The sequence below is a fragment of the Peromyscus leucopus genome, chromosome 16_21 (genome assembly GCF_004664715.2).
Source record: "Peromyscus leucopus breed LL Stock chromosome 16_21, UCI_PerLeu_2.1, whole genome shotgun sequence".
Lineage (NCBI taxonomy): Eukaryota > Metazoa > Chordata > Mammalia > Rodentia > Cricetidae > Peromyscus > Peromyscus leucopus.
Window position 1 is genome coordinate 18,694,482 of NC_051084.1, and position 12,884 is coordinate 18,707,365.

Genomic DNA, 12,884 nt, shown 5'->3' on the forward strand with positions numbered 1-12,884 from the left:
AGCAAGGGATGCTAGAGTCAGGCCTCAGTGATAACCTGTGTATCCCAGCTACTGAGGGCAGCACCTGGGAGACAGTGGTCCCCATATATATCCCAGCATTCGTCACTGAGAGCAGGTTCTCAGTCTGCTGCTGTTGAGTCACATCACCATCTCCCTCTCACATGCCTGGGGATTACCCAGTAGACATCAGTGGTGTCTGTGCTCCCCTGGACATGTGAGGTCTGTCCTAGTTGTCATCTCCCTGAGGTGTCACTAGATGTCACCCTGATGCTGGCCCCTGGGCTGCACCTGAGACCCTCTGGAGAGCTAGTGCCTGTGGAGCTAGGTGTGAGTCAGTGTGGGAATGGAGGGGCATGGCTGTGGATCATGGGCATCGCCATATAGCTTGGCTGGTGGGGGACAGATCAGCATCTTGCCTGCTGGTGATTCCTGCCATAGATCTTTCTGGAATGTACCACAGTCAGGTGGGGTGAACGTGGCCCGCTGCCCATACTGCTTCTGCGATAACTGTGAGGACTGCAGTTATCTAAGGACTAGAAGCCAAACCACCCTCAGTGTGGGTCTGCTGGAAGGCTGCAGGTGTGATCCCCAAGCATGTACCTGCCTACTGTGCAGTTGCCCCTGTGTGTGCGCTGCTCACGGCCAGGGAAAGCCTTGCCCTAGCTGGAAATGACCAAGTCGGAGAGTTTGTGGGATACAGGGCTCTCCCTGAAGCCCGCCTCCCTCTCCTCGACTGTACTCATTCTAGCTTCTCATTCACCTATCCTAAGCAAGCCAAGCTGTGCGTATACATGAGTGTGCGTGTGCGTGACACACGTGCACACACACAGACTTTGCTGTCCTTAACACTGGGAAGAGTTGTGGAACGTGGGGTCTGGGGCAGACCTATCCCAGGTGGTTTTTGTCCCCACGAGTGGTCAAATATTTCCCAGAGAAGCCATACTGAAGTGAGTTTTGAGATGAGGAGGTGAGGGGGACCTCAGGCCAGGACCCAGCTGGGGATGGAGGTGGGACTTGGAGTTGTCAAATGTCCCTTGTGGGGGGCAGGGAGATGGGTTGAGTATCAGCTGATGAAATAAACAGGACACCAGACCTGGTAGCACATTATGGGCCAGCCATCGCCTGCTCCCGCAAGGCTCGCAAGCGAGCATGATGGTTACATTTTCAAACGGCTGGGATAATCAAAAAGTTATTTGGTGATGTGTGAAAATTGGTATGAAATTCAGATTTCAGGGTCTCCATGTCAAGTTTTGGTAGGACAGTCACACCCTTCCCTTAGTATTGTTCTCACAGGCAGACTGAAAGTCCAGAGGGAGGCATTTCCCATCAGGCCACATAGAAATCTGCCCACCTCCACTCAGACCCAGCTGTGATAGGTGTTGTTAGAAAGACACTTTGGGGCTGGAGAGATGGCTCAGAGGTTGAGAGCACTGGCTGCTCTTCCAGAGGTCCTGAGTCCAATTCCCAGCACCCACATGGTGGCTCACAACCATCTGTAATGAGATCTGGTGCCCTCTTCTGGTGTGCAGGCATACATGCAGACAGAACACTGTATACATAATAAATAATTAATCTTAAAAAGAAAGAAAGAAAGAAAGAAAGAAAGAAAGAAAGAAAGAAAGAAAGAAAGAAAGAAAGAAAGAAAGAAAGAAAGAAAGAAACTCACTTCAGCTGGGTGGTGGTGCACCCCTTTAATCCCAGCACTCAGGAGGCAGAGGCAGGTGAATCTCAGTGAGTTCGAGGCCAGTCTGGTCTACAGAGTGAGTCCAGAACAGGCTCTAAAAGGTACACAGAGAAACCCTGTCTGGAACACCTCCCCCCACCCAAAAAAAAAGTCACTTTGGAATTGAGGAAGTGTGGTCTCTTCTTAGTAAACTGAAATTAAAGTAATAGAGTACAATCAAAGTAAAAATGTAAACACAGGAGAAGTGTGTGAACTCTGGCATGTCCTGTTGGAAAGCTTTCAAGGTGCCCTCAGACAGACACCTCGGAGCCTGCCTAAGAGCCAGCGATCTAGACAGGAAGTGTGAGGTGCAGGGCCGTGTATATTGTCAGCTGCCTCTGATCATCATGGCCTCCCTTGGCTTGGCCCAGAAACTGCTGCAGCTTGAAAGCCATTGAATGAGTTTGCGTCTTAGTCTTGTTGACAAAAGGGAGATTCCCTGGTAACATCAGGCCAGGCTGAGGGCCAACATGAGTCAGAGACTCTGCCTGAGCACCTGCCTCCAGGGCCCCAGGGTCTTACTTTCTCTTCCCAAATATCGGACCAGAAACCACTAAAGAAAGGAAGGCAAGTGTTTATTTTGGCTTTTCGGTTTGAGAGGAGGTAGTCTGTGACTGTGAGGGAGAGCATGGTGGCGGAGGCGTGAAGACAGCCGGTCACATTGCAGTCAGGAAGCGGGAGAGTGGACAGGAAGGAGGGTGTGGCTGTACAATGTCGAGGCGGTCTCCCAGTAACTTAATGCAGTGAGACTCCACCTCCTAAAGATCCCGAGACCTTCCCAAACAGTGCCACCAGCTGGCAGCTTGAGTGTCCAAACACCTGATCCATTGAGTGACATTTCGTTTTCAAACTAATGACCTTCTCCCCCCCCCCCCCAGGGGATGATCTCAGAGCTGAAGGTACGAAATAACCCCCGGGTGAGCCCTGTCCACTGTTTGGATGAAGATGACGATGATGAAGACAGGGTGAGTGACTGAGGTGGTGGGGGTCTCCCCACTGTGAGCAAGGGTCCCAAAGCGATGTGCTGGGAAAAGCCAAAGGATGCCAGTGGGGTGCCAGGAACCTATGTCTTCCGACACCTGTCCCTGCCTTAACTCTCCATTTCAGACAGCCTGGGAAATGTGTAGGTCAGAGACCAACCCAGAGCGACACAGTGTGCCATGTAGGAGTCACACTGTGGAAAGCGCCTGTGTGCTTGGTTGTATGTATGTTTACATGCTATGGATGATGTGTGTCGAAGGGAGGGTATATCTGTCTGTTGTGTGATTGTGTGTATCTCTTGATGTGCTGCTTTTTTTTTCTCTGCTATTATTTGTATGGTATGTGTTGTCTCTGTGCACAGTGCATCTGTTGTATGTGTGGTATGTGGTCCGCGTGTCTCTGTGTGTGTGTTGCTAGTGTGTTTGTTTTCTGTGTGCTGTGCATCTTTTGTATGTATGGGGCGCATGCAGTGTGGTCTGTATATATGTACTCTATCTCTGTGTGCTGTGTCTCCGTGTTTTTCTGTTGTCTGTGTGTGCGTGTGCACAATGTCGTGACCCCCAGGGAAAACAATCCACTTGTTACCAGAGGACAGGATTGGGGGTGGGGGAGGATGTCCCAATGGAGATAGCACATGACATCATCCTCATCACCAGTTCCTCTTGGGCAGAGCCTGGCTGTGTTTGGCTGTGAGCAGTGGAATTTGCCTACCTTACACTCCCGTTTTTATATTTTACCCCCAAAGCTATTACCTTTTCCAGGAGAGAAATCAGAATTGTAATTGACTTCTGTCTAGTACCAGTCTCTAGTGGATGGGTAACATTCACTGAGCATGCCACCCAGCGAGCATGTACACATACTACCCATGCTGGGTGTCTGCACGCCCATCCCACCTGGGCCGCCTTGACATCGAGATGTCACTCTGGGCTCTGTGGGCCCAGATGTTATTTCTCCTCTGGGTCTATATTAAGTTATCTACTTTGGTAGGAGGAAAGGCTGGCCCCTGGCCTCCCCAGAGTTCCTGGAGTCTGGAGGGAAGAGAGAGCACCAAGGCAGACAGACAGTCCAGGCAGACGATGGGTGGGACATGATTGTGACACACCTACACTCCATGTACGCTTCTTCGGTGTCCGCCTGACCTGGAGCTGCTTAGGGCACCTCCCCACCTGCTCTGCCTGTCCCCCAAGGATGGCATCCTAGGACAGGGCAGCCATGTCCCAGGACAGGAGTGCACAGCCTTGATCTACAACCTGCTGGAGGGGGCACCATCTTGGCTTGCCTGAGCAGCGAGTCTGACTGGTTTTGACCCAGCAGGTCTCTTGTTTGCTGCTGTCCAGTTGCTGCCCTGTTATGGGGCCTCTGGTCCTGACTTTTTCCTCACTCCTCTCACACCCCTGCAGGCATCTGGAGACTTTGGAAGTGGCCTTGAAGAAAGCAGCAAGCCTCCCAGGGAGGAGGTGAGTGTCTGTATGTGGTGAGGCCATCCCCTGGTTTGGGCAGATATGGTCTGAGCGTGGTGTGTACAAGTGTGTGTGACATCTCAGCAGTCCCTCTGTCATGCAGGTACATGCCCAGCAGGGACCGGTCTGAGTGTCCCCAGGCTGGCTCCACAGCCTCTTGCCCTGAGCAAGAAACTCTCCTCTGAAAGAGCATTCTCATCAGAGGTGACCCAGTGTTTTTGTTGATGCTGTTGGCTGGGGTGGGACCGTAACTGGTTTGTGTCTAACAAGAGGATCAGACTGAAAGGCATGGTAGGGAAGTTTCTGGACCAGCCACATTGCATGCTTTATCCAGTCCCGGGTTCCGAGAACACAGAGGGACTCTGCTTATGAGAAGGATGCTTGAGTGAACCTCCTGGGCTCCTCTGTGCCAGCATCTAGTTTGTGGAATCTGTCTTTAAGGTGGCCCTTGGGTGTCAGGGCCAAGAAGCCTGCAGGATGCTAAGTAGCTTGAGGATGGCCACCACTCCTAGAAGAGGTGTTGAGGACTCCTTGACATGTGTACTGGGATAGGGACAGGCAGGTTTTAGGGACAGGAGACACAGCCATCTGGGACTGCATTCTGTGTCCCTTGATGGCCATAAGCCCTTCTCCTCAGAGATGTAGATTAGGTCTGCAAACTTCTGCTTCTACACAGGGTACCCTGGGCGTGGCAGATGTTGGAAGTACAGATGTGCCTATGAGTGCTGTGCCACACCAGTACTGCCTTGCCTGTAGACCAGAGATGGCTGATAACTAGTTTGAGCACTCACACACACCTCGTCCTCCCTTGTGACCTGCTCACTCCAACTAGGAGTCTGGCCCTGCTGCCACAGGCCACTGTGAGGGGCTCCCTGAAGGGCCTGGCCAATCGGAGGGTCCCTGTGGCAGCTTCCCTTCAAAGATCTAAAGCTGTGGCCCTCTAGTGCCCCACACCCACTCTGATCTGTGGTGTCTGGTGTAACAGTGACATCAAGAGTGTCCAGGCCTCACAGCATCACCCTAGCCAAGGTACTCCCCAGGTCCATCTGCCTGGACCACGCTGTCACTGAGAGGAAGTTATCAGGAATATAGGCCATGCTGCTGCGTCCCATGGGGTCCCCCAGCTGAGTATTTAAAACCGGGCACAAGGCCGAGGTTCTGTAGGGTAGAGTAGCTGCCTCCATTAGAACAATAAGAAGTCAGTGCTGGGCCAGTGCTTGGGCTGGGACCAAGGGGGAGGTTTCCGTCATGAGCCTCGGAACACACCTGTTCCATACACCCTACTGTGACACCAGAGGACCCGCTTAGGCGTCTCTGATGTTCTCCAACCACAGGAAGTATCTGTACTAGGCCTGGGAAGGCTCTTTGTCCGTGGTCCTCTGGCAATGTTGAGTTTTAGGAATTAAGGACTATTGAAGTATATGACACCAACCTCCAGGCTTATGAAAAGCTTCAGCAAATAGCTCTGCAGAAAGTCCTGGGAATTCATCCCCACTAGAGTGATGGTTTTCCTTATCTTCCTCAAAACCCTGTAAAGCATTCCATTCCATAAGCTGTAAACCCCCAAGCCAGACAGAACTGTCAGCTCGGTCATGCATGGGATAGTTGCGTTGCTGAATGACACAGCCAGCTTTCCTGTCCTCCTCTTGCAGGACACATCCTCAGCACCCAGGCTTCCCCAGCCACCTCCTGTCACCTCCCCACCCCTGGCTGGAGTCAGCACCACACAAGATGCTAGAACAGAAGGAACGGAGGAAGAAACCACGGTAGATTCTGTAGGAGGTAAAGCTTTTCTAGATGTGCTCTGTGTGTGCATGTGTGTGTGTGTGTGTGTGTGTGTGTGTGTGTGTGTGTATGTGTGTGTCTGTGTGTCTGTGTGTGTGTATGTGTCTGTGTGTGTATCTGTATGTGTGTATCTGTGTGTGTCTGTGTCTGTCTGTGTGTGTCTATGTGTGTGTGTGTGTGTCTGTGTCTGTGTGTGCGTGTCTGTGTGTGTGTGTGTGTGTGTCTGTGTGTGCGTGTGTGTGTGTGTGTCTGTGCGTGTCTGTGTGTGTGTGTCTGTCTCTGTGTGTGTGTCTATGTGTGTGTGTGTGTGTCTATGTGTGTGTGTGTGTGTCTGTGTGTGTCTGTGTGTGTGTGTGTGTCTGTGTGTGTGTGTGTTGCATGAGGGCTACATCAGAGCCGGAACCATCTCCATCTGCAGCCCTTCCTCCTTCTAAGAAGGTCCTGTTCAGGCAGGCTCCTGGCTTGGCCCCAGAAGAATTCTGAACCCAGCAGTTGTGACATGTCCTTCATCCTCTGTTGTCTCTGTCTGTCACATGTAGGAACCTTTCCAGATGTGCCAACACCTGGTTCAGGGCCATCAGGTTTGATAGGAGAGACTGAATTGGTCCAAGCGAGGAGTAATGCGATGTAGAGGAAAATACGTCCTTAGTCCAGGCTGTGCCACGGGCCAGCATTTAGGGTTGGATGTGTCTCCCACAGAAGCCACTGTCGGGGAGACACGCACAAGGCTCCTGGTCTGCAGGAGACATGTCAGATATGAATTGTGTGTCTTGGGATGTTCTCTGTGTTGCTGGTTTGCAAACCTGGTAACATAACAGTGTAAATACCTCCTTCCAGCTCTATGGGATTGAAGCACATAGAGCCTGTGAATGGTCTCTGGGGGTCCCACAGGTTCCCCAAGGACTCCCATAGGTTCTAAGGAGGCTGTGGCTCCTCCTGATGCTGACAGGACTCAAGTACTCACAGCCGTGAGATCCAGGGTCTAGATTTCCACTGGTCAGCAGCTCTGGCTGCCTTCCTTGGTTAACCCACAAGTCAAGCAAGGCTGGAAAGTAGCCACTTCCTGGCTCGTGAGTGGGGACTAACATCCCACCTGGGCTGTGTGAGCTCATGGGCCTTGAGGTGAGCTCTGCCTTGACTCCCATCTGTCTGTGTTCTGGGATCCCAAGGAAGACAAGAAAACATGACCCCTACTCTGTCAGGTGCCCTGGGCAGCCCCACCCTCACCCCACTGCTCTGCCTTCTGTCGCCACAGACAGTTGTCCTTTCCCAGAACGTCACAGGTGGGGGTATGCAGTACGTATCACCTGGGGTTGCTTGGCATTTTTGTCCCTTTTATAAATGGCTTTCACATTATAGCTAGTTTGTGGTTGACCTATCATCCACAGTGTGGACAGACCACAATGCATTTGCCCATTTACCTAGTGATGGGTGAATGCGCTATGTCCATTGAGGACCTAGTGATGGGCATAGGTGCTATGTTCAGCCTGAGGACCTAGTGATGGGCATAGGTGCTGTGTCCAGCCTGAGGACCTAGTGATGGGCGGATGCACTGTGTCCAGCTTGAGGACCTAGCGATGGGCATATGCGCTATGTCCAGTTGAGGTGGTTTCACAGGAAATTGTCCTGGGACTTCTGTCTCAGCTGCCACCACACCATTTGCAGGTGGTTTGTCTGTTTGCCACCCACCCTAGTGTCGGGGAGTCTCTGCACTTCACCTCAGTGAGGTCACTAGACATGACTGGGTTAAGGATGTGAGGTGGCCTGCCTCATGCTCTCATTTGTTATTATGATAATGAGCGTCTTCTCATTATGTCTCATCTTACACCAAATGGGCTATATGATTTCTTATTGTTGAATTTTGAGAGTTCTTTATGTATTCTGGATTTAAACACAATTGTTGTCTTCTTCATATTCTCTTTCTCTAATATATATTCTTTCTACCTATCTACCTACCTACCTACCTACCTACCTATATCTCCTTTCCTTTCCTTTTCTTATCTTTTCAGGACAGGGTGTTCTCTGTGTAATAACCCAGGCTGGTCTTGAACTCGGAGATCCCCCTGCCTGCCTCTGCCTCCTGAGTGCTGGGATTAAAGGCGTGCGCCATCACCACCGCCTGGCTAGCTTCCTTTCTCTGTCCCTTCCTACCCTGCCCTCGGAGGATATGGATATATACCTATATCTATGTAATATATCTAAATATATAGATATAACATCTATATCTATCTCTATATATGTATAACAATATCTCCATGTACGTGTGCATGCATGCGTGCACACACACACACACACACACACACACACACACACACACACACGGGTTAAGCTGGCCTTGAACCTGTGACCCTCCTGTCTTGCTTCTCAAGTGCTAGGATTACAGGTGTGAGCCACAACTGTCCAGCTTCATTTTCTTAACGGCATCTTTAGGAAAACTTTCTAATTTTTGTTGAAACTCAGAGATCTCACTTCTGGTGTCATCTGAGACTCTGCCCAAGGTGATCCAAAGACCTACTTTAATTCTTTGAAAACTTTCTTCTCCACTTGCTCCGTCACTGTTCAAAGACCCCTTTCCCTGCTGAGCTGACTCTGAGATGTGGAAGTCAGCCTCCCACCCCCGAGTCCATTTCTGGCTCTATTCTGTGCCGTCTTTCTGTACCATCCCAGTCTGTCTCTCTGAACTGTGAATCTCTGCGGATCTCTCGGAGCCGTGGATCTCCCTGCCCGTCTTGGCCGCCCACTCTGCCTTCACCTCGCCCTCACCAGGTAGCTCAGCCCTCTTTCTATTTGCTTTGCAGTCTCCAGGTGTTTGCCTGTTCGCCTGAGTTGTGGACTGTGGTTGTTGCCATCCACACATCCACAGAGGAGGAAAAGCCTGCTGGGGTTTTGTCGGGGAAGAGTAACGGCTCTGGAGACCCATCCTTGCCTTCTGTTTAGGTCTTGTTTGATTTCTCTTAGCAATGTTTGTACAGTTTTAAATATTCCCTGGGGCAGTGCTTTCAGGTTTACGGACACCTCAAGTTCTAGGAAAGCCTTGTTGCTGTAGGGAGAGCCCACACTGCCCTCTTGTGGTCAAACACGGCAGTTGGCTCCTGCAGTTGGGGCAGTTGAGCTGTGATGGATGGGGCGGCTGGGTCCTCCTGATCAGATACCTGGCTTACTTCTTACTAAGCAGATGAGCCTGTGACAGTGTGTGGGCAAAGACTGTTAGCGCCCCCCCCCCCCCCCCCCCCCGCCGAGAGAATGATCTCAGCCTCACAGGCTAGGAGTGGCTTTCCCTGAGAATGAGTAAGGGGCCCGAGCACGCTGTTTGTTCAGCTCTTAGAGTGGGGGGACTTCCACGTTTGGCCAATCCTCATTTGTGGTTGCAGATCTTCAATCCTGTCAGGCACTGAGCTCAGCCATGAATAGCTATGTTAGCATCAATTCTAACCCAAGATGGGGGCTCTGTGTCCCAGTTCAGGGGCACTAGGTGCCTCTCAGTAGTGTTCAAGAATTAGAGCCCTCTGTTGGTCTCCAGGAGATGTGACATGTTGACATGGTAAATTTTATACTGTCTGCTCCTAGTGAGACGTTAGGATCTACCTCCAGATATCACCCCACAACCGACTTATTAATCACAAGGAACTAGTACTCCATATTTTTTGGGAAGGACCTACCATGTGATTCCAGTGAAGAAAGGCTCCTGACCCAGAGCTGATACCCAACATGGGGGTGGCATAAGAAGGGATGACGGCTGGTAGAGTTTCAGGCTTGGGGTCACCCAGATTTCTGTGGCATTTTCTGTCTCTGACCTTCGAAGTATTTTTTTGTTTGTTTGTTTGTTTGTATACATCTGTGAGAGCCATTCTTAATCCAAAGGCTGCCCAAAACCAGGCAGCAGGCTCACTGGGCCTAACTTTGGCTCCAGCAGCCCTTGTGTGTTGGACACATGAAATGCATGAAACCAGCACAACAGGAGGTCCTGGGCTGGCGTCTTCATGGCTACTGTTCCCAGAGAAGAAGCCAGGAAGAACTGAGTGTGGGCCATTTATCAGGTCATGACTCCTTTCTCAAGAGTGGATCCCTGAATGTGGCCGACTTGTGAGGGACAACCTGGCACCTGGGAAACACCACAATGTTCAGGGCAGAGGTCATAACAAATGCCACAAATGTCTGGACAGTTCTGCAGAAGAGGAAATGGCATGTGTGCGTGCGCCTGTGTGTGTGTGTGTGTGTGTGTGTGTGTGTGTGTGTGTGTGTGTGTGAATTCACTGTGCATGTGCTTGTGTATGTCACATACGCCTTTGTGTGTCAGGGGCACGGTGTGGATGGTGGGGTCTAGGGGAACCTCTGGGGTCCACCTCTCAGAACTGCTGTTGGTTTTCTCTTTTTCAAATTGCACGTTGGAAGAGGAGGAAGTGGTAAGAGGGAGTTTTGATGGTGAGGTGTTAAACCTAGGAATCTTCGGAAGGTTTCGGTTGTCATTGGACTTGCTTTAAATGGCGGTCTGTGGTGACTTCGGTTCTTCTCTCCCGTTGCCCATGCTAGGTGGCCATTCCCAGTCACCGTTCCCATGGCCCCTGCCCTCAGGGGTTTGGGGGGGTGGAAAGGCAAGTGGCCGTTCCCATAGACTCATCCTCGAGGGTTCTTGGGGGTAGAGAAGCAAGGCTTGGGGGCCAAGGCCGAGAGCCTGGGGCTGCTCCAAGCTTGACGGTGCCGCCTCTACCTCTTCCCAGCTGAGCGCCTTCCTGGCACAGATTCAAGCAATGCATGGAGTGAGAATGTTCAGAACCATGGAGGTGACTTGATCAAGGTGAGGCCACCACCCCATGACCTTGTTCCAGGGGACCTGGGAACCCTCACTGGCTTCCATGCTCCTCACCCTGACTTTACAGGAACCTTCAGGTCCACCATCCCTCTCTCGGCCCCCTGCCCTATCCTCTGCACACTGCTTCTCCACCTCCCTACCATGAGCCCCCCCCCCTCCATACCCCCTGGAGTCCTTTCTGAGATTCAGTCCCCGGAGAATGTAGCAGCAGTGTGAGGTGAATTTGTATGTGGGTTGTGACAGCCTGTATCTTCTTTATCCCTAGGGAGGTCTCAAGGGACAAAAGGGGGAGCCAGGTGCTCAGGGCCTACCTGGCCCAGCGGGGCCCCAGGGTCCTGCAGGCCCAGTGGTACAGAGCCCCAATGCACAACCTGGAGCACAAGGACCCCCGGGACCTCAGGGGCCACCAGGGAAGGATGGCGCTCCAGGAAGGGATGGCGAACCGGTGAGTACTGGCCTCTCTTTGTGATCTGGGCTGGAGCTGAGGCCTCTGACTGGGGAGAGTGGGTTGGGATCGGAGTAGCAACATCCTTGGCCACTGGAATTTCTACCAGCCTTTTGCTGTGCATCGGAGCCGGAAGTTGGAGCATGGAGGCCAGGCATGCCCAAGTGACCCCTGGACCTAAGCTCTGTTGCAGAATTGTGGTCTGTTGTAGGTGTGGGATCACTCAGAGATTCACCATGACCGTGAATACATTTTTAATACAGGGGGCTTTATTAAATAGTGGTGCCGGGTACTCATGGCATCAGGATTGCAACCAAGAGCGAGCGCTCCCAAGATGCAGCATCTGCTTATGTTAGTCCAAGGCCTATGAAGTCAAACCCTACAAGATCACATGTATTCTGGGTACATGTAGGCAGGGTCTAATTTTAACATGTATGTCTTGCAGTTGTCCTAGTCATTGAGCAGAGCGAGCAAAGTTTGATTACAAAAATCACAAATAACTGTTAGTCTTATGACCCATCTTACTAAAACAGCAAATTTTACAAGATCAGTCCATTTAAAAAGAGTTTTCTGCCCAGGGATGGTGGCCCACGCCATTAATGCCAACACTCAGGGGCGGAGGCAGGTGGATCTCTGTGAATTCAAGCCCAGCCTGGGCTACAGAGCCAGTTAGTTCTAGGACAACCAGGGTTACACAAAGAAACCGTGTCTCGAAAAACCAAAAACAACAACAAAATCTCTTCAACATCGAGGGAAAAAGGAAAGTGGATTGCTAGGTTACACATTAAAGGCATTTTTTTTTTGCTTTTTGGTCTCTCAATCATAGTGAGGTTGTGTTCAAAGTAACGTTAACCACCATGCTGTCAGCAGCAGACATGTCTAGGTGCTCAGCTGTACACCAACCACAAGGGCACTGAGAGCTGGTGCGTTTCTGTGTCCAGTCTTGGGTAGCGGTGGCCGGGCTGTTTCCATTCATAGTGTCTTCTCTTGCACATTACAGGGTGACCCCGGTGAAGATGGGAGACCGGTAAGTTGGATTTTTCTCTGCACCGGACTCAATACCATGCTTACAAAGGACCTGCAGGCCGTCTGCAGCGACACAGGGTGACAGCTTCCCAGGGAGGACGCTGCAGAAAGGCAGCTTTACGGGGGTGCACTTCAGATGTCTGTCTGTCTATCTGTCTATCTATCTATCTAGTTTAGTTTTTCTTGACAGGGTTTCTCTGTGTAGTTTTGGTGCCTGTCCTGGCTCTCGCTCTGTAGACCAGGCTGGCCTCGAACTCACAGAGATCCGCCTGGCTCTGCCTCCCGAGTGCTGGGATTAAAGGCGTGCGCTGCCGCCAGCGCCCGGCTGTACTTTAGATCTTAAGCCTGTGTACTTTGGTACGCGACTACCAAAACCACACAGTGTTGCTTCCAGAGGAAGTGGAGTGGGGGTGCATGACAGACTGGGGAAGTCAGAGACCAAAAGAGGGGTTGCATGAGAAGATGGGGTCCTCCGTGCTGCCAGAGTGGCCGTAGGGCGCTCTTTGTACCTGACCGAGCCGCGCCGAAACTGCCCCCAGCCCAAGCTCAGTCGTAGCTGGAGGTTTCCCTGAGCCCAATGCGTCCATCCGGTTTGTACAGATGTATGTGCATCACACACACACACACACACACACACACACACACACACACACA

The 12,884-nt window shown here is 51.5% G+C and overlaps 1 protein-coding gene across 5 annotated transcripts in view; it reads left to right on the forward strand.

Annotated features, from left to right (window-relative positions):
* The window catches only part of Col18a1 (collagen type XVIII alpha 1 chain), a 112,311-nt gene that overhangs the window by 74,804 nt on the left and 24,623 nt on the right, over positions 1-12,884 (forward strand). For all 5 annotated transcript variants that reach the window (XM_037200100.1, XM_037200098.1, XM_037200097.1 and 2 more), the window contains 6 exons: positions 2,602-2,688; positions 4,105-4,161; positions 5,817-5,946; positions 10,668-10,744; positions 11,025-11,204; positions 12,205-12,231. In XM_037200100.1, the coding sequence (XP_037055995.1) occupies positions 2,602-2,688; positions 4,105-4,161; positions 5,817-5,946; positions 10,668-10,744; positions 11,025-11,204; positions 12,205-12,231 (558 nt within the window). The remainder of the gene's footprint in view (positions 1-2,601; positions 2,689-4,104; positions 4,162-5,816; positions 5,947-10,667; positions 10,745-11,024; positions 11,205-12,204; positions 12,232-12,884) is intronic.